At 37.9% G+C, this 19,212-nt stretch overlaps 1 protein-coding gene across 1 annotated transcript; it reads right to left on the bottom strand.

Moving 5' to 3' along the window:
* Positions 1-5,081: 5,081 nt before the first annotated feature.
* Positions 5,082-17,230, bottom strand: LOC117218875 (uncharacterized). The gene is made up of 6 exons (XM_033467600.2): positions 17,115-17,230; positions 10,862-10,991; positions 9,658-9,906; positions 8,986-9,265; positions 7,798-8,064; positions 5,082-6,976 (listed from the first exon to the last, which is right to left on the bottom strand). Exons 1-6 carry the CDS (start codon positions 17,124-17,126, stop codon positions 6,295-6,297), a joined length of 1,620 nt encoding a protein of 539 aa, XP_033323491.2. The 5' UTR covers positions 17,127-17,230; the 3' UTR covers positions 5,082-6,294.
* Positions 17,231-19,212: the final 1,982 nt, after the last annotated feature.

Here is a 19,212-nt window from a genome sequence, read left to right as displayed (position 1 = left end):
TTTTTTTGAAAAAGTGACTTATGCCACTTTCAAAATAAACGGCTCATATATTTGAACTATATAAAATATAATATAATATAATATAATATAATATAATATAATATAATATAATATAATATAATATAATATAATATAATATAATACAATATAATATAATATAATATAATATAATATAATATAATATAATACAATATAATATAATATAATATAATATAATATAATATAATATAATATAATATAATATAAAATCATTATAATATAATATAAAATATATTTGAAATATATTTATATAATTAAGATATATTTGAAATATATTTGAAATATAACTGAATATACATAACTGAAATATATACTATATATACATCGAATATACTCTATATACTCCACACAACTGAAGTAAAACAGTTTTAACTTATTTGCAAAGCTAATTAATATTCGGACACCTTCTGAAACTTAATAACTATTTTAAGTTTGAACAATTTGAACTTTTTTAGATGATAGAGGGACTAGTATACTGGACAGTGATTAAACTACTTCATGGCAATTTTGCCATTACTTAGAGTGACAAAATGAAATAAAAATCCCTCGTTATTCAACCTTTTTTATCAGAGGCTGTAACGAAAATTGAAAAAAATGCGTTTTGCAGATCTCGTTAAGTTACATGCATGCTGAAAATGTGGACCGGTCTCTCTACCATCTAAAAGTAATTCAAGCCGTTTAAAGCCAGTTCTAAAACTGTTGTCGCGTTTTAAAAGTTGCCCGAATATTAATCGGAAATTTCACTTCGAATAGATCGACTGTACGTGAAACGTGGTTTCGTTAAATTCTATATAATAAAATATAATAATATAATATAATATATATAATATATATCAATAATTTCGCACACTTTAAAATTATACGTCGAACAGCGAGCGATCCAGAAAATTCTGTCGTTCATTAGGGAAAATGAAAACTTTCGATCGAACTTCGAAATTAAACATCGGAGACCGTGATCGAATGCCAGTTTCGAATCCAAAGAAGCGTAGCATTGTTTGAATGAAAGTTTCGTTGGGTCGACGCGAGCACTCGCGTGTATCTCATTTGGAATTTGCGGTGACCTGCGATAATCTAGACAGTACGTGAAAGTTAGTTGCAAAGTAAAATGTAAAAGACACTTTTTTACGGGCTGCACTTGACACGCTGCGCCAGCTGCACCACGTAATTATACGTCCGCGGTTTACGTGTTTTATATTCGGTTCTTGCGGTGTATTACGAAATCAAATATTATACCATGATTATAGTCTTTTTAGCGCCGGGGCTAGTCCAGTCGGAAAAATGCAGTCGCAGCATTCGAAAAGCCTTCTCGTTACCACATCGTTCATTTATCAATAGCCGTGGTTTTGCACGCTTTATTTTTCGCGCTTCTCCACCTAGAACGGTAACCCTTCTATATTACACGGTAGATATAGCAAATAGAGCCTATATTATAGGCTCAGCCTTTATTATAAATAAATATATAAATATATTAATTATTAATAATTAGTAATTATTAAAATATATTAAATATATTATATTATATCTAATAATTATATATAGAATATATATATAATTATATATATAATATATATTAAATATATTAATTATTAATAATTAATAATTAATTAATAATAAATAAATATTACACCGATATCCATTCAAACTAAACAATAGCGTTCGCTGTAGATAAAAAAACGTTCGAGTACACAAAATAGCATAATTAGCATCTCGGAACCATTAACGCTTGTATGATGGCGATATGGGTCCATTTGGACCCGGAGTATAAATATTGTTATTTAAATATCCAGTTTCTGTCAATTAAATTGACAATTTATGCTAATTTTGTTAACGGGAGAACGAACTCCATGGATGAGCGAACGTGTCCAAAAGAATTACCTCAAAAACTATAACGAACATAATCCGCGAATAATATTAGAAATGATCTTAAACAACGGCGAATGGTATTTTCGTTGATACGGCGCGTCGTTCGAGCGTTGATCGAAGTCGTTCGATGCAATACATTTCTGTCCGCTCGACAAACTTTCCCGACAAAGACGTTGTTACGCGGCGTCGCGCCGCGTAAAAGCCAGAACGACTTTTCCTGAATACGTATTATATCAACGGCCGATTCGAGTTACGTGGAAATTGACTTTTCCTTTAACAGCAGCGCCCGTGACGGGGAACGTGGTATCAGTTGGCGACGATCGAACGACGATTTCCTAGATTCTGCGCTCGGTTTTCTCCATAAGCGAAACGAAACACCGAGCAACGGAGTCCTGTAATTATTATTGTATTATTATTATATAATTATTATTGTATTATATATATTGTATTGTACTATATATATGTTATATGTTATATGTTATATGTATTATATATTATTATATTATAATATAATTACTATTGTATTATTATTATTATATCCTGTAATTATTATTTAATAATTAATTAATTTTTTAATTTATTATTATTATTATATATATATGTTATATGTATTATATATATGTATTGTATTATATATTATTATATTATAATATAATTATTATTGAATTATTATTATTATATATATATATAAAATAATATATATATATATATATATATATATATATATAATATTATAATATAATAATTATTGTATTATTATTATTATATCCTGTAATTATTATTTGTACAACAGATCACCGGTTTGTTATCTTGAAATAATTTGCGCAATAGTTTATTCGAAAGAGCAAGATTTCTCTTCTTTCGAATTGCTTAATCGTATTTTGACCCCCAAAGTATTTACATCGTCACAATTACGACATTTTCAGCGACCGAGTTAAACAAATGGCTGCTGCATTAGGAACGAGGATGAATTATTTATTCGAGAACTAATTATCGTTTAATATAAACGAATATAATAATTTCCTGTCTCGTTTCTTTGCATTGACGTTTATTTCTTTGGTGAGACGTTCGAAGTGAAAACAATCGCTATTGAGAACTATTCGAGAACTAATTATCGTTCAGTCATCGAATATAATAATTGCCTGTCTGGTTTTTTGCATTGACGTTGACATTGAATTGATATTTCTGCAAATAATTCGTTAAATAACTTCTGGCATTTCGAGAATATTTCTTCGGTGAGACGTTCGAAGTGAAACCAATTGCTATTGCTAACGATTGCTAACGGAACAATTGCTATTTCGTTCCTTCCAGATAAGAAATGATTTTAATGGTAAAATCGCGTTCCAAATACGAAGCAAACCGTGCAGAAGCGTGCGGATTGTGCCTAAAACATAACATCTACCATGGAAAAACTGACAGCAATAATAAGCTTGTGATTTCAGTGCAGATATCGTCACGAAAAATCATAGATTTCTTCCAAAGATTAAGAAACCGCTCACGGTAAACAATAGTAGAAAACACAAGATCGTCAAAAACAGAAAAGTAATTAAAGAAGAGAGATAGATATTGAAAAATTCGATATATCTGTGTACCGTAGGAAAGGTCGCACGGTAAGTTGAGGGAAAGCGAAAACATTGAATTAAAAAATTTTGTTGAAAGTTTAGAAAGCGGTCATTTGGCCGGCCACAGGGAGCTATAGCGTTAATGTCCATAGAAATACTAACGCGGCTAGAAGAAGTGGGTGACGAAATATGTCGAGAAAAATCGATAAATTAAATTCTACTAAGTAAGTATACTTGTATACTTATCCGAGTATACTTATCCATATCCTTGTGAAACAGGATCGCCGATTCGAGCGTTAATTACCTGTGACAGTTACTTACGTTTCTTACGGTTAAATTTCACTTTCCAGCTTCGGTTTCATTAACAAGATAACTTTGATATTGTGCGAATTTTTCAAGTCGACGTTCAGCACTGAACGCGTTCAATTTCGCGTAAGTTTCGCGTCGAAGGAAAGGGAACGGGGATCGCGCTAGAAAATTCGAATGGAACGAAAGCCAGGGAAAGGACGGCCGAATAGAAACTCGATAAGGAAAATCCGGTCTATCGTATCGAAAATCGATATCGGCATAAATATAAATCACGATTCGATGCCTACGTACGCGGTCGGAACACGTATTTCTAGTCACGTAACGGTGCAGCCCGACCGTTTCAGGAAGCGTAAACGCCGCGGTCACTTCCGTATTCCTAACTAGATCGCATTAGTACGTCGAGCCGTTCTAATCAGAACGCTTTATATACAGGGTGTTCCAAAATTATTGTACAAGCGGGAAACGAGGGGTTCCTCGGGTGATTTGAAGCAACTTTTTCCTCAGCGAAATTGCAATCCGCGGCTTCGTTTACGAGTTATTAACGAAAAACCGTGACCAATCGTGGATCGAGCGCGGCCAGCGCTCCGCTCTCTCGGCCAATGCCGCGTCGCGTCGGCCGTCTGACGCAGCGGCAGTGGTCGCGAGGGCGGAGCGTCAGCCGTACGCGATCTCTCATAGGTCAGCGTTTTTCCTTAATAACTCGAGAACGAAGCCGCGGATCGCATTTTCGCTAAGGAAAAAGTTGCTTCGTATGATCTCAGGAACCTCTCATTTCCCGCTTGTACAATAATTTTGCGACACCCTATAGTTTATACGCGATGAAATGCTCTGTTTCTACGCGCCGTGCGCGGCCCGTCGCTGAATTAATAATCGAGCACGCTCGGCTCCGCCACTTAGCCTAAACGTTTAATTAAGGCGTTTAACATGATCGGCCGTTAATTGGTAGGTTTCGTGCATTAATTGGCAGGCCTGCCTGTACAATGTCGGTCGCACGATCATCATCATCATCATCTTCCGTAGCGTCTTCCAACGCGTTTAACGACACGGTCGTTCGAACTCTCGGAATGATTACGATCGTTACGACAATTAACTCGTTGTTACGCGGGAGAAAAGCGTTCTCGGAGGGAAAGTGGATCACGCGGGAAATTGGGCAAATGATGTGTAACGTACCGCGACCGTGCGCGGTCTCTTTAATGATCCGAGGTCACGCGCGCCGTTCAAACGATCTTATTAATCGCGCTCGCCGCCGATACCGGCCCATTAATCGGCCAGCTGGTTCGCGATCCGTTGCGGGAAAGGCGCCGTATGTATCATCGACATTATTTTTTTATTGCTACATAGTTACAGAGCATCGATCCCTCGTTCACCTACAATTCGGCTCGCAGAATCGCGACCGGTAAACTTGACTCGCTTCCGTTCGCGACACCTCGTTCGCGTAACATCATCGTCCGTTCGAGTTTCCATCGCTGAAAAATCATCGATCCGAGTGCCCTCGAGCGGAAGGCCGCACTCGTCTCATTAGAAATGCGTAAATAAAACGATTATGGAACGGTGTACGTGTTATATTATCATTAATACAAGTTTCGAACGTTCTAATTTAACCGAGGCTTGAAATAATAGAAATAAAACAGCACGGTCGACGTTGTTCGTGATTTCTGTTTTCGTGCGATCGATCGGACACGCGTAATATACAGGGTGTTCTATAATTACGTTAATAGTTGTAAATGGGGGGCATCCCCCCCCCCCCCCCGAGATCATTCGAAGTGATCTTTTCCTCGGCAAAAATGCGATCCGCGGCTTCGTTTACGAGTTATTAATGGAAAAGCCGAGCTCGTCTCTCATTGGTCCAGCGTTTTTCGTGAATAATTCGTAAACGAATCCACGGATTTCATTTTCGCCAAGGAAAAAGTTACTTCGAATGATCCGAGGAATCACCATTTTCCAATTGTTAACATAATTATGGAACACCTCGTGCACGTTCCGATGAAAATAATTATCGTAGCGTAAGAATCACATGTGTTTCTTTTCACCAAAAATCAAGCGAGAAGTTTCACTGAAAGCTTACAAAGTAATATTATCATTAGTTGCTACCGAGCCGCGGATTTTACGCGCTCGCGAACAGTAAAACGATTGAAGAAAATTTACGAACGTCGTTCTCAGCTTACGTTACGATTGCCCAAGTAAAAAAAGAAACGGAACCTCTGCCTCTTGCGATCGGAGCAGGCGATTATCGCGCGAAGATCCGCGGTCCGGTTTCGCGTTATCGAGCTATCACATAGTAAATTAATGGGGGCGAAATGCTTAATTCTATTAAATTACTTAACACCGCGTTCTCGCCGATGTTGCGAACGGAACATCCGGCACCCGAGATGCTCCCTTCGAACATCGACGCCTATCCATCTTATCGAAGCGCTCGCTCTGCAACGACACCCTCTCCTCTCCACCCTTCGCTCCTCCCGCAGCTGTCAATCCTCCGCCGACGGAAGAACGTTCGTGACAATCACAGCGCGAACCGTCTTCTTCAATATTGATTCTCGGTGACTGGGCGAACGCCGCCTTGGCCGGGCTGACCTTGAGGGTACTGGGGATACTTGACCTCGCTCTGGAACACCTGGTTGTACCCGCTCTGCTGCGCTTGATAGGCGTCCGCCTGATTCTTGTGGACGTTCGGCTGACCTTGATAGGCGCTCCCCTGATCTTGGTAGGCGCCTATTTGATTTTGGTAAGGACTCGGCTGACCTTGGTACGCGCTCGCCTGGGGCTGGTAGGCGTTGGCCTGAGGCTGGTAGGCGTTCGCCTGAGGCTGGTAGGCGTTCGCCTGAGGCTGGTAGGCGTTCGCAGGGTTATGATACTGAGGCTGAGCGGCGGGGACAGGCGCAGGCTCCGGTCTCTGGACGGGCTGGGGCACGTACGGTTTCTCAGGGCGCGTGACACCGATCAGATTCGGCAGGATGGTGTAAGGGATCTGAGCCTGGTAGTTCAGCAGCTCCTTCACGTAGCCTGGTAGATTGGTCGAGTATTGCAGCTGAGGTTCCGGCGGCGGCCGCTGCGGCTGCGGCTGTTGCTGTTGCTGCTGATGAGGATAATCCGCCTGCCTTCGTTGCCTGGACTTCGGCGCTTGGTGCTGCGGAGTGCTCGCTATCTCACGGAAGTGAGCACGGACCGCTTCCAACTGCTCCTTCTGCGCTGCCTCCGCGTTGAACCTTCAATTTCACGATTATGTAGCTTCGCCGTCGCGGATTCAATTGGACCGTTCTAACGAGGAAGGTTCGTCAGTCCGCGGAATTAAGGAAGCTTTTTAAGAGAGACTATATAGAGAGATTAAGAGAGATTATTAAGAGAGATTATATTTTTAAGCGACGATTATATCTAACAGAAATTTGGGATCTAAATTCTCCCTAATCGACCCTCAGCTTGGAAACAGAAATCGACATTCTGGGAAGAGGAGATACGATTCTCAAATTGTCCATTTTTGTCTACGAGCTTTTGGGTTAATTAGGGATGATACTGAATTAGTTGATGATACTGGAAAATGTTTCAAACAAAAGTTGAATGGTTTCACGGATCACATGACTCGATCTTGGTACCATTTTTCTAGGTCAACACGTAAAGAAGATACCCCAGGGTCAATTTTATTTTTTCAGATGGAATCGCATATTTTTTATTGCACCGATCGATGCAGCTGTGTGTGTGCGTGTGTGTAGTATTTAGGTTTATCATCGGGGAGCGAGGCGTGCAACGGGACTCAGAAGGCGTAGCCCTCGCGATCCACTAACACCTCTCTCGTGCAGGTTAATTCCGAGCCCTGCTTTAGAGCATCTCTCATTTCTTTAGTTCACGTGTAACAATTTTTGACTACAAGTCGCTGTGACAATATTACTTTCTTACATCCCTTTAGCTAAACAAATTTGTGTATTCGCTTCGGTAATGTAGTAAAATATTCGCATAATTTTCCTGCTAAACGATCATGACTGATAAGTCGCGATAAACTTATTAAAGATCAGTGAAATTGAACAGTGTTCACCTAAATTGTTCAGGAATTCCGTTGATGTACGGGGTTTGCTGCTGGAACTTCAATATTTGCCGGATCTCGGGAGGCAGATTCGTGGAGTATTGAAGCTGTTGCTCGGCTGGCGGATGTCGCTGCGCCTGTCGCTTCTGCCTCGACGCGATACGCGCCTTTCCGCGCGAAGGCGGGCGCCTCGGTTCCGGAATGTATCGTTGCTGCTCCTCGGCTGGATACTGAGGTTGCTGTTGCTGGTTCGCATGCGCCGATATTATGTTCTCGTATCTGCAATTATTGACATTCTTGCGATCAAGCGGCTCGCAAGCCTTAACCCTTTCGGTACGAGCGCCGGATACATCCGGCATCCATCCGATGACCAATATGGACGAGTGCCGTATACATCTGGCACCCATGCAAGCCATATTTCTGACATATTAGAAACTATTCTAATAACCGTTTGAGTCCCAAGCAGCGCTATCATGCTGTTTGGCACTTTTCGACCGTGTTTTCTGAACAATCCCTGGGACTCAAACGAATAGAGTCTTTTCTTACAAGGATTCCGAAAAAACAGCTACAGGTATAATTGTCGTTTGATCTGAATCGATTAAAAAAATTTCAGGTTACATTTTTCTTCGAAACTTGTTCATAGATTTTAACATATTGTAGGCCCTCTACAGAATGTTCACAGGAAACAAAAGATTTAGTAACGGATTAAGCACAGTCATTACTTAACGCTTAAGAAAATCTTCGTACAAAAGTGGACTGACCCTGCGTTATGTGCGCATTTTCGGCGCGGCACCCCGTGCAGTGGCAGTGTCACGGCGGACAACGCGCTCGTACCGAAAGGGTTAATCGGATAACGCGATTTCTTAGACGAGCCGTATTTTTCGAACTGTCGATTTTCGCTTCTTTAATAATAATAATAATTATAATCTAATAAATAAATAAATAATAAATAATAAATAGATAAATAATAATAAATATAAATAAATAATAAATAATAATAATAAATATAAATAAATAAATAATAAATAATAAATAATAAATAATAAATATAAATAATAATCTAATAGTTGTCCGCATCGATCGCCAGAAACAGAAGTTACACGAGGCTCCCAGTCTCAACAGCCTCGACGAGCAACGCAACGTAAATGTTTCGAGCTCGAGACCGCGCCGTCGCGCAGAAATGCGAATGCTAAGATTTACCTGAATGGTTCAGGAATGATGTTCATGTAAGGCAACAGCTTTTGGAAATGAAGAAGCTGTTTGATCTCCGCCGGCGCGCTTTCGTACGGCTGCACCGGTGGCAACACGGGTTCATGGGATTGCGGTTGCGGTTGCGGTTGCGCATGTTGCTGCGGACGAGGTCGCGCTCGTTGACGCTGAGGTGCTCGATGTAAACCGGCCTGCGCTTCCGTATATTGTGGTTCCGGTTGCGGTGACGGCCGTACATTCCGATTGTACGATCGCCAGTTCACTCGTAGACCTTTCGAACAACATTGCATTACAATTACACATACGGTGACATTCACCGAAGCGCAGCTTCTAAAACGCGATAACTTTTTTCAAACTGGACCGAACGTCCTGAATCTTGTATTTCATTAGATGATGAAGGGATCAGTCTACTGAACCGTAACTAGAATGCTTTTTTTTTAATTTTGCTGCTGCTTGGAATGACTAGACAAAATAAAAAAAACTCATGCTTGAATATTCAAAGTCGATTTTTGTCGACAACGAAGCCAAAAATGAAAGAATGTTATTCCTGGTTGTGTCGAGGCATCCTGTATATTATTACTCGCACGAAGCGTCGAAAATTCTTAGAAAATGTTTCGTCCGCGCGAAGAGCGCGGAATTTTCATATTCTATGAGGATTTTTACCACTGGGATCGTTGTACTCCAACGATTTTGGAGCACCGGAGTCGTCGTAGGATCCCTGGATGTGACTTTGTCCACCCGTTGCTCCTTGAATGTTATAGGCAGGAGGCGCTGGCGCTGGTTGCAAGTATCTATCCGCCCCTAAAGAAGTCGCAGCCCGCAGCTGGAAGTCTGAGTGACCGTCGCTGGCTCCTTGGACGTTCGAGTGACCATCGGATGCACCCTGAATAGTGAAACCTCCAGACGATGGAGCTGCAAAAATGCGAGTTCGATATTTCATCTACCAAATCAAACTGATACTTTATTTATTATATATATATATATATATATATATATATATATATATATATATATATATTTCAAATATATTTTATATTATATTATATTATATTATATTATATTATATTATATTATATTATATTACATTATATTACATTATATTATATTATATTATATTATATTATATTATATTATATTATATTATATTATATTATATTATATTATATGTATATATATCATATTATATTATTTATATTATTTATATATATTTATATTATAATAATATATATATTTATATTTATTATACAGTACAGTAAATTCTCCCTAATTAATATTGCAGCTCATTTTTATAGTCGCTGATTGTCAACGATTGTAAAAACGAGGTACAAGGATTGTATCTCCTCTTCCCAAATTGTCCATTTTTGTGTGCAAGCTGAAGGAAAATTAGGGAGAATTTATTGTACTCTGTGTACCAGAAACCATAACTGTTATAACTAATAGATGCACAATAAACATACAATAAGATTGTATTAATATAGATTCCAATGAAATACACATTTCTATAATTTTCAAAATAGCATAATTATTAGCAGTCCGACAATTGCTAGCAATTATCTTACTGTTACACGGCTTCACTGCTCGAACAAAAGTGTAAAATATTTAATATTTATATTATATATAATATAATTATAATATATAATAATAATAATATATAATATATTATAATAATTATAATAATAATATATAATATATTATAATAATTATAATATATAATATTATATTATAAATATTAAATATTAAATATTTTATATTTAAAGTGTAAATATATATATAAATCAGTGAAAAGATTGTTAATCGTTTCGACGATTAAATTTTATCCCAGACCATAGACCATATAAATTTTAGTACCAGTTCGCAAATAATTTACCTTTGTGTCCGCTGTATTCAACTCTTCCTCCGTCATCCACTGACAAACTCTCGGCAGCTCGATTTCCATCGCTAGGCCCTTGTATTCGAAATTGTGCCGCGCAAATGGGGAGTGCTATTAAAAATAGAAACTGCAAAAGAGAAATTATTTCAACGAACACGAACATCGAAAAGGAATGTACGAATTTAACCTTTAAATTACGATTCAATCAAACGTTGTTAGATCGTGTCACTGACAATGAGAGCAACTTCTTACGGACTCCTATTTTATAATGAAATTAATATATAATGAAATGCTATGTCTTATTCATTTATGTATTGGAACAGCAATTAGTAAATTCAGTGTTTCTACTTCTTCCAGATAACACCGTGTCCTTCAAGCTCATTGAAGGTTGTGCAAATGAAACTCAAAAAATAATTGTTAAAATGTGACAGATAGACTTTGTAATATCAGCCTGTTCGATTATGATCGCGTTGCAAATAAATATATTTCCATAATTAGACGTTCGGTCGTTGCGTAATTCGATTACAAATTGTGCCATTTAGTTACAAAATAGTCGAGAAATATTGAATAACACTTATCTCGCGTACTTGCCCGACTACGTAATACAGGATTTTGGTCAGTGTATTATCGCATTTGGTCAAACTAGATTCTGGAACGGGTACAATTACGTGCGCGCGCGTGCACCACGTTTCCGTGGAACTGCATCTTGTAAACGGAACGACAGAGTTGCCGGGGAAAGTCGCAACTTCGAGTCTACAAATTGATCGGACTTGGAATTACTGTACCGATGCCTTGCATTTAGTATCCACGTGACAGAAAGCGATATTCTGAACTATGGCACAATAAATCGCACGGTTCATCCCCCTTGGATAATCTCGGTTTAAGTATCATTGACAGGATGCAATTTCCCTTCACGTGAAAAATTATATTATTATACTATACATTATATTTTATATTATTTTTTCCTGTTATCGATTTTTCCAGTGGACTGTACCGTTTTCCAATGTTCGGTACACTCTCTGATTTAGTTCATGTACAGTAATGTCTCACTAATTGACGCTCGGATTGTCCACGAAAATAGACAATTTGGGAAGAGGAGATACGAATACTCGAGATTTTAGGGTCGTTTTTATGCTGAGTGATTCTCAACAATTATAAATACGGGCTACAAGGCTCGAATACAGTAATGTCTCTCTAATTGACGCCCAGATTGACCACAAAAATGGACAATTTGGGAAGAGGATATGCGATTATTCGAGCCTTGCGGTTTATTTTTATAGTTATAAATTGTCCATAATTATGATTTAGTCCATATATATAATCTCTAATTTAGTCCATGTACAGTAATGTCTCTCTAATTGACGCTCGGATTGTCCACGAAAATGGACAATTTGAGAAGCGGAGATACGAATACTCGAGCTGTTAGGGTCGTTTTTATGGTCATTGATTCTCAACAATTATAAATACGGGCTACAAGGCTCGAATACAGTAATATCTCTCTAATTGACACCCAGATTGACCACAGAAATGGACAATTTGGGAAGAGGAGATACGATTATTCGAGAGCCTTGCGGTTTATTTTTATAGTTATAAATTGACCATAATTATGATTTAGTCCATATATATAATCTCTGATTTAGTCCATATACAGTAATGTCTCTCTAATTGACGCACGGATTGTCCACGAAAATGGACAATTTGGGAAGAGGAGATACGATTATTCGAGAGCCTTGCGGTTTATTTTTATAGTTATAAATTGACCATAATTATGATTTAGTCCATATATATAATCTCTGATTTAGTCCATATACAGTAATGTCTCTCTAATTGACGCACGGATTGTCCACAAAAATGGACAATTTGGGAAGAGGAGATACGATTATTCGAGAGCCTTGCGGTTTATTTTTATAGTTATAAATTGTCCACAATTATAAAAACGAGCCGCAAGGCTCGAATAATCGTACCTCCTCTTCCCAAATTGTCCCTTTTAGTGGGCAATCTGAGCGTCAGTAAGGGAGACATTACCGTAATCGTATCTCCTCTTCCCAAATTGTCCATTTTTGTGCGCAATCAGAGCGCGAATTAGAGAGACATTACCGTAACAATATTTATCACAACTACAAAACTGCTCTTAAATTCAACTGCAATACCAAAACACCAGTTTCTATACGTTTCGATTAATTTCGCAAGAATAACACTCGCGAAAGAAAATGGTATTCTAAATTTGCTCGTCGAAAAACAGGCCCCGGATCCGGATCGATCAAGAGTTAGCAGGTTGCCGGCAGGCAGAGCGGCGAAAAAAGCGAGCGGCTCGTTAAAAGTTCCAGCGATCCGAACAGCGCGGGTAGAAAAATCGCGATCGAGAAGGGATGGCAGCGGCTTCGGCAGCTAAGGAAATGCGAGCGCGATTTAATTGGATCCGCGGTTGAAGAAATTCTGGTTCGCGTTTGGGGGGGTGGGGGGAACGCGCCACGTCTTCGACCGGCAAAAGCAGTTTCCGTAATCGGGAAAAGGTGACGCGACGACGACGGAGCCTTTACCTCCGAACATTCCAGCATTCGCGGCGAGAAAAAGGAACGAAACCTATCTGGAAACCGGGACTAAGTTAGCGCGCGCGCGCGCTCGCGCGAGCGCGGTGCAACGATCTAGCAATTCTAGCACACCGTCGTCGCACGAATTACACGCTCGCTCGCCGGTAGAAAGTGAAATATAAATTAACCCGCAAGACACGCCTGGTTCGATTATAAAAGGAGAAAAAAAAGCACACGTACCGAGCCGCGAGCGCAACTTGTCCAGATACGTATCCCGCGGACGACGGACGGGGAAAACGAATTCGCCGGCGCTAAGAATATTTCACGGCACGGAAAACGGATTTTTCGATATCGATTGAAAGCTTCGATCGAGCGCGCGGTTCGATGTTTTACACGAACGATCGACGGACGCGCGTCGACTTATCAAAATTCTAAGATCGCGCGTGCTTGCATTTCTTTCATATGTAAATAGCAGCCGCGTGGCCGGTCGAGTTTTCAGCGATTTCCGGTGAATAATATGAATTTTACTAATCGAGCGATAAAAATTGTATGCGTTGTCGAGAACAACGCGAGAAGCTCGAAGCAATGCGGAATTATCGAAGAGTTTCTTTCGCGTTTGTTCTTCGATGAAATTCGTTTCGGTTCGGCGAAAGTTCCGTGCGATATGCGAAATAAGAAAATAGTGAACGGGAAGACAAAGAACGAGATATCGTATTTTTCGCGCGATCGTTCTGACCGCGATCGATTGTATCGTTGTCCGACGGTCTCCTATCTGCGATCGTAGCACATATCAATTAGCGAATAGTTGGAGCGTGAACAGAACTATGTTCGTGTCGGAGTCGCTGTTTCTGTGTCGATGCATTTCTGAGTCGTTCGTATGGCGAGCGAACAATTGTCTTGTCCAGGACTTCTGTATCATTTCTGTCGACAATCCCAGCATAATTAAGGGAGCAAGAAATCCGTTCGATTCTAGCAATCTAATCGGTAAATATAAAATATAATTATATAATAATTATATATAAAATATATAATTATATAATAATTATATAATAATTAAATATAAAATATATAATTATATAATTATATAATAATTATTATAAAATATATAATTATATAATAATTATATATCAAATATATAATTATATAATATAAAATATAAAGCTTTGCGAAAGTGAACACGATAGTATTGAAATTCCAGGAAATAACAACGAGATAAATGAAGATCCAAGGCACATTGAAATCCCATTTTTGTGGCAAAAATATTTGGCACAATTGGAACCAAGAATAGACACATTAAAATCCCTCTCTCCTACATAAACTCAGAGAAAGTGTATTCTCTGCCGCGGTGTATTTAACAAGAAGGAAGCAAATTGCACTATCTCGACTACGAATTAGGCGTACTGAAATAATTCATCGGTGCACATTCTCCGAAACAGATGAAGCACTTTTTGTAACAACTGTAACATTGAGTTTACAGTTAAGCAGAATTCTAATAGAACGTTCAGTGTGCAACAATATCGGAAGAAAAGTAAAAATGCTCAATACCATCAAAGAATGTTTGGACAATTATAAACAAACAGCAAAAGTTATGTCGTACTCGGAAGAAAACGAATTGTTTAGCGAAATAATATAGTAGCTTGAGGAGCCTGGATTACGAAAATAATGTAAAAATGTAATGCAAAACTGTTGTATATATGAGCCGTTTATTTTGAAAGTGGCACAAGTCACTTTACCGTAATGAAAAGTGGTGATTTTTTAATGTTTATACGAAATTATTTATACTGAGAAAAATATCAGTAACATATATAATATATAATATATAGTATAATATATAGTAATAATATATAGTATATAATATATAGTAATATATAGTAACATATATAATATATAATATATAAAGTATAATCAGTAACATATCATATCAGTAAAATATCAGATAACAAATACAAGTAAATCTTCTCGAAAGTTAGCATCCATATTTTTAAACAAATTTTAAAAAACAAAGTGACTTATGCCACTTTCAAAATAAACGGCTCATATTACGCTAAATATAACCCTACAAATGTTACCCCACAAGTGGTCGCTAATTGCTGTTAAGCAGATGCGGCATTAAGTAAATTAAATTAAAAAAAAAAGATTGTCTTATCTTCAACAAACGCAAAGTAGTGTTCGAATTTGTTCGAATAAAGCGACCGTGTTCAATGAACCGAGAGTCGATGTTTCTGTATTTCCCTAAAATCTTTCGGTCAAATGGAATATATCTGTGGTTGCAATGCAGAACTCCGCGTATCACACGATTTCACTTTCAAGATATCGCCACTGGAAAGTTCGGATCACTGTCGTTGAGCTCGTCGAATTCGTTCTTAAGATCTTTTTTACGATAAACAGATAAAAATCCTCTAATGAATTAACGCTGAACTGAGATCGTTCGAAGTTCCGGCACGCGGCGTTTTCCCTCACAGCCACAGATATTGCTTCCGCTGCAAATAAATAGGCTAGATATGTGCCGCAGATGTTTACGATTCGATCTTCGATGATTCGAGCTTAACACTAGAACTATCGAGCCTTAAACACGATCAAAGTATATTGCTCTATAATAATGACAATATCAGATTTAATGGCAATATTAGACTTCGCGTTATTTGCATTATAATGTATGCTTAATGTACAAGATCGTCTAAACAATTTATCGCTCTATAATATATTGCTCTATAATAATGGCAATATCAGATTTAATGACGATATTAGACTTCGCGTTATTTGCATTATAATGTATGCTTAATGTATAAGATCGTCTAAACAATTTATCGCTCTATAATATATTGCTCTATAATAATGACAATATCAGATTTAATGACGATATTAGACTTCGCGTTATTTGCATTATAATGTATGCTTAATGTACAAAATCGTCTAAACAATTTGACGCAGAACTATTTTTAGAATGTCAGGAAATACAAAAGAAACAATTGGAAACCAGTCGTTTGGACCGGTTCGATATTTCTACTGTTAAATGATCAACGAAAGCATAGAATCGAAATCAAAACGACGCGTTCAATTAACACTTCGACTGCCAGTAACCGCAAAAATTAAACAAAACGAAAGTATCTTATTTAATAAAATGAAAATTACTTCGTCGACGTTCCTACGTTTCGCAGAACCTGATTAAAAAAATTCGGAAGACATAATAGACAAAGTAAATAATTCCATCGCCCACATATAACATTTAACGCGACGGTTCAAGCGTTAAATTAATGCCAGCGAACGTGGCGAGCGCGACAATTTCCAGCAGATCGAAATCGACGTTTTCTCTCGGCCGAATACCTCTTCCGAATTCATTAATCCGCCAAGCACGTCGGCTAATTACCCGATCGCCGGTGAAATCCAAGAGCATACGCGACGCGTTTCGCAGCGAATTAACTGCACGGCGGTGCATTTAGTTCCGCGAGACCAGTTCGCCAGCCGAAACCGGTCAGGAAATCGATATCCGATCCTTTTCGCGGATGAAAATGTAGTCGTGAATGTGGTAGTGTCGCGCGCGCGGCTGAAGAACAATGAAGAAAAATGTCGCGCGAGAGAGATCGGAACGAATCGTGTGCAAGCAGACGTGAAAAAGAAGCCCGGCGTGGACAGCAAAGACGGGAACAACGGTGGTCGCGATATATATATATTCTAAATAAATCAGACTTAAGCGTCGAACGCTGGCAAATTTTACTTACGTGCAAATTCATGGCGAGAAAGCAGACTCTGCTCAATGCGTTCGAGGGTGGAGCGTTTCTGAGGCGGCCGCGCCGTCACCGAAACAATTTTATAGTCGGCCATGTAAAAGGCGCCATTCGGCGACGGGGATGTGACTTCTTGTGCCACCTCCACAGCCCCCATCTTATCGGTTCACCGGCACGCTGCTTGCCGGACAGCTGCGATACTGTGAATAATTATAGAGCCGGCTAGATTTTTCACTCGTTCGTAAAACAGTGGCACGAAAATTGGCAAAAATCGTCGGGTTTTTCCTTTTCGCGTCGGGCACGTCCGACGAAACGAGGCGAGATCTTCTCGTCCGAGAATCTGGAAACATAAAATGTTCTGCGACATCTGTAGCTTTCGCTACGGAAACGTTCGAAAGCACAGAGTCGATGTATTGGTAATTAGCATAATTTTTCATTTCATATTTCGACTGCGTTTGAACGAAATTCGAAGATTTTTACGGCTTTCGATACCTGTGGCTCTGGCTGATATTTATATAGAGGAAATATTTGAAATTCTATTTTAAATTATACTCATTCTTGACAATTCGAATAAAATGGTACTTCGAGTAAAGTATAAATTGGAATATTAGAATTGAAACATGGATATGAAGCATCGATGGATATACTGCATTTTTTATGAACAATAATATACGGGAGCGTATCTTCAGAGATTAGGTCACAAAGATAAAGAATACATTGAAATATGCAAAAAACATATAGAGATTTGTGAGAGATTGTTGATACGTTACCTGTGCAAAATATAATATAATGTAATATAATATAATATAATATAATATAATATAATATAATATAATATAATATAATATAATATAATATAATATAATATAATATAATATAATATAATATAATATAATATAATATAATATAATATAATATAATATAATATAATATAATATAATATAATATAATATAATATAATATAATATAATATAATATAATATAATATAATATAATATAATATAATATAATATAATATAATATAATATAATATAATATAATATAATATAATATTATATTGTATTTTGTGCTTTCAGCTGTAACACTAATCTTCAATTTCGTGTGAAAACTGTTCACGAATGTTTTAAAACATGCTCGACAAGATTAGACGTCGCAAGCATGTTCTGCACTGTTGTAGACATTTATCTTACTAAATATCACTCCGCTCTCAACGAATAAAACATTTCACAGGCCAGACACTGCAGTGTCTGTATTAAAAATAAATAATTCATATATATAACGTTACGAAAAGTCATTACCGAATTTACAAACTGCGGCCTTAACACATTAAGCATCGAATATTAACTGGATCATATAAAAATTCCCACAATAACAAAGTCATTTATTCAATGGCACAATAAAAGAATAGAAAAAGAAAATATAAAATGAAAATTTACCATAGAAAATATTGGTTCAGCTATTTCGTATTCTACGAAATAGCGAATTCTACGAATTTGTTCAATATATTGTTCAATATATATTGCAATAAAAATGAATTTCAAGAAGCTAGTTAAAGCTTAGCGTCACCTATACGTGACTCACGCGGCACTCTTGTCTCGATACCTGCCGGCCTTAAAATTCATTTGCCAAGCCAAAAAACTCTCGAGCAAGAGAACTTCTGTTCAACAAAAATTACATTTATTTTATTTATAATCTGATCATTGAAAGAAGGCGAGAACCGATTCGCTGGGAAAAGAAATGATGGCATTAAGGTCAGTGGAATGTTCGACGAACACAGAAGTTTTTCTTATCCAGCAAATTGCACGGGATTAGCGCACGGCAGAAATGCATGTCAGAAAGTAACCGGCGCACCGCGAAGTATAACTCAATGGGGTTTTTGTACATCGGTTTCTCTCCGCGGCTGTTCGAAGTGTACGGGAGGATTGCATCCTCGGAAAATGTTGAAGGTATCACCGAGGAATGCGATTCAGCGATACGTTTCCCAAGAGAATACTATTCAAAGGTTATACCGTGCAGCGATGGCCGCGCTGCGTGCATCAATTAATGAATGCATCTGTATGCATGGAACTTGGGCAATACCTGAATGGGAATA

This window comes from Megalopta genalis, chromosome 6 (genome assembly GCF_051020955.1).
Source record: "Megalopta genalis isolate 19385.01 chromosome 6, iyMegGena1_principal, whole genome shotgun sequence".
Lineage (NCBI taxonomy): Eukaryota > Metazoa > Arthropoda > Insecta > Hymenoptera > Halictidae > Megalopta > Megalopta genalis.
The sequence above is the reverse complement of the archived record's forward strand: the minus strand, read 5'-3'. Positions and strand labels throughout refer to the sequence as shown.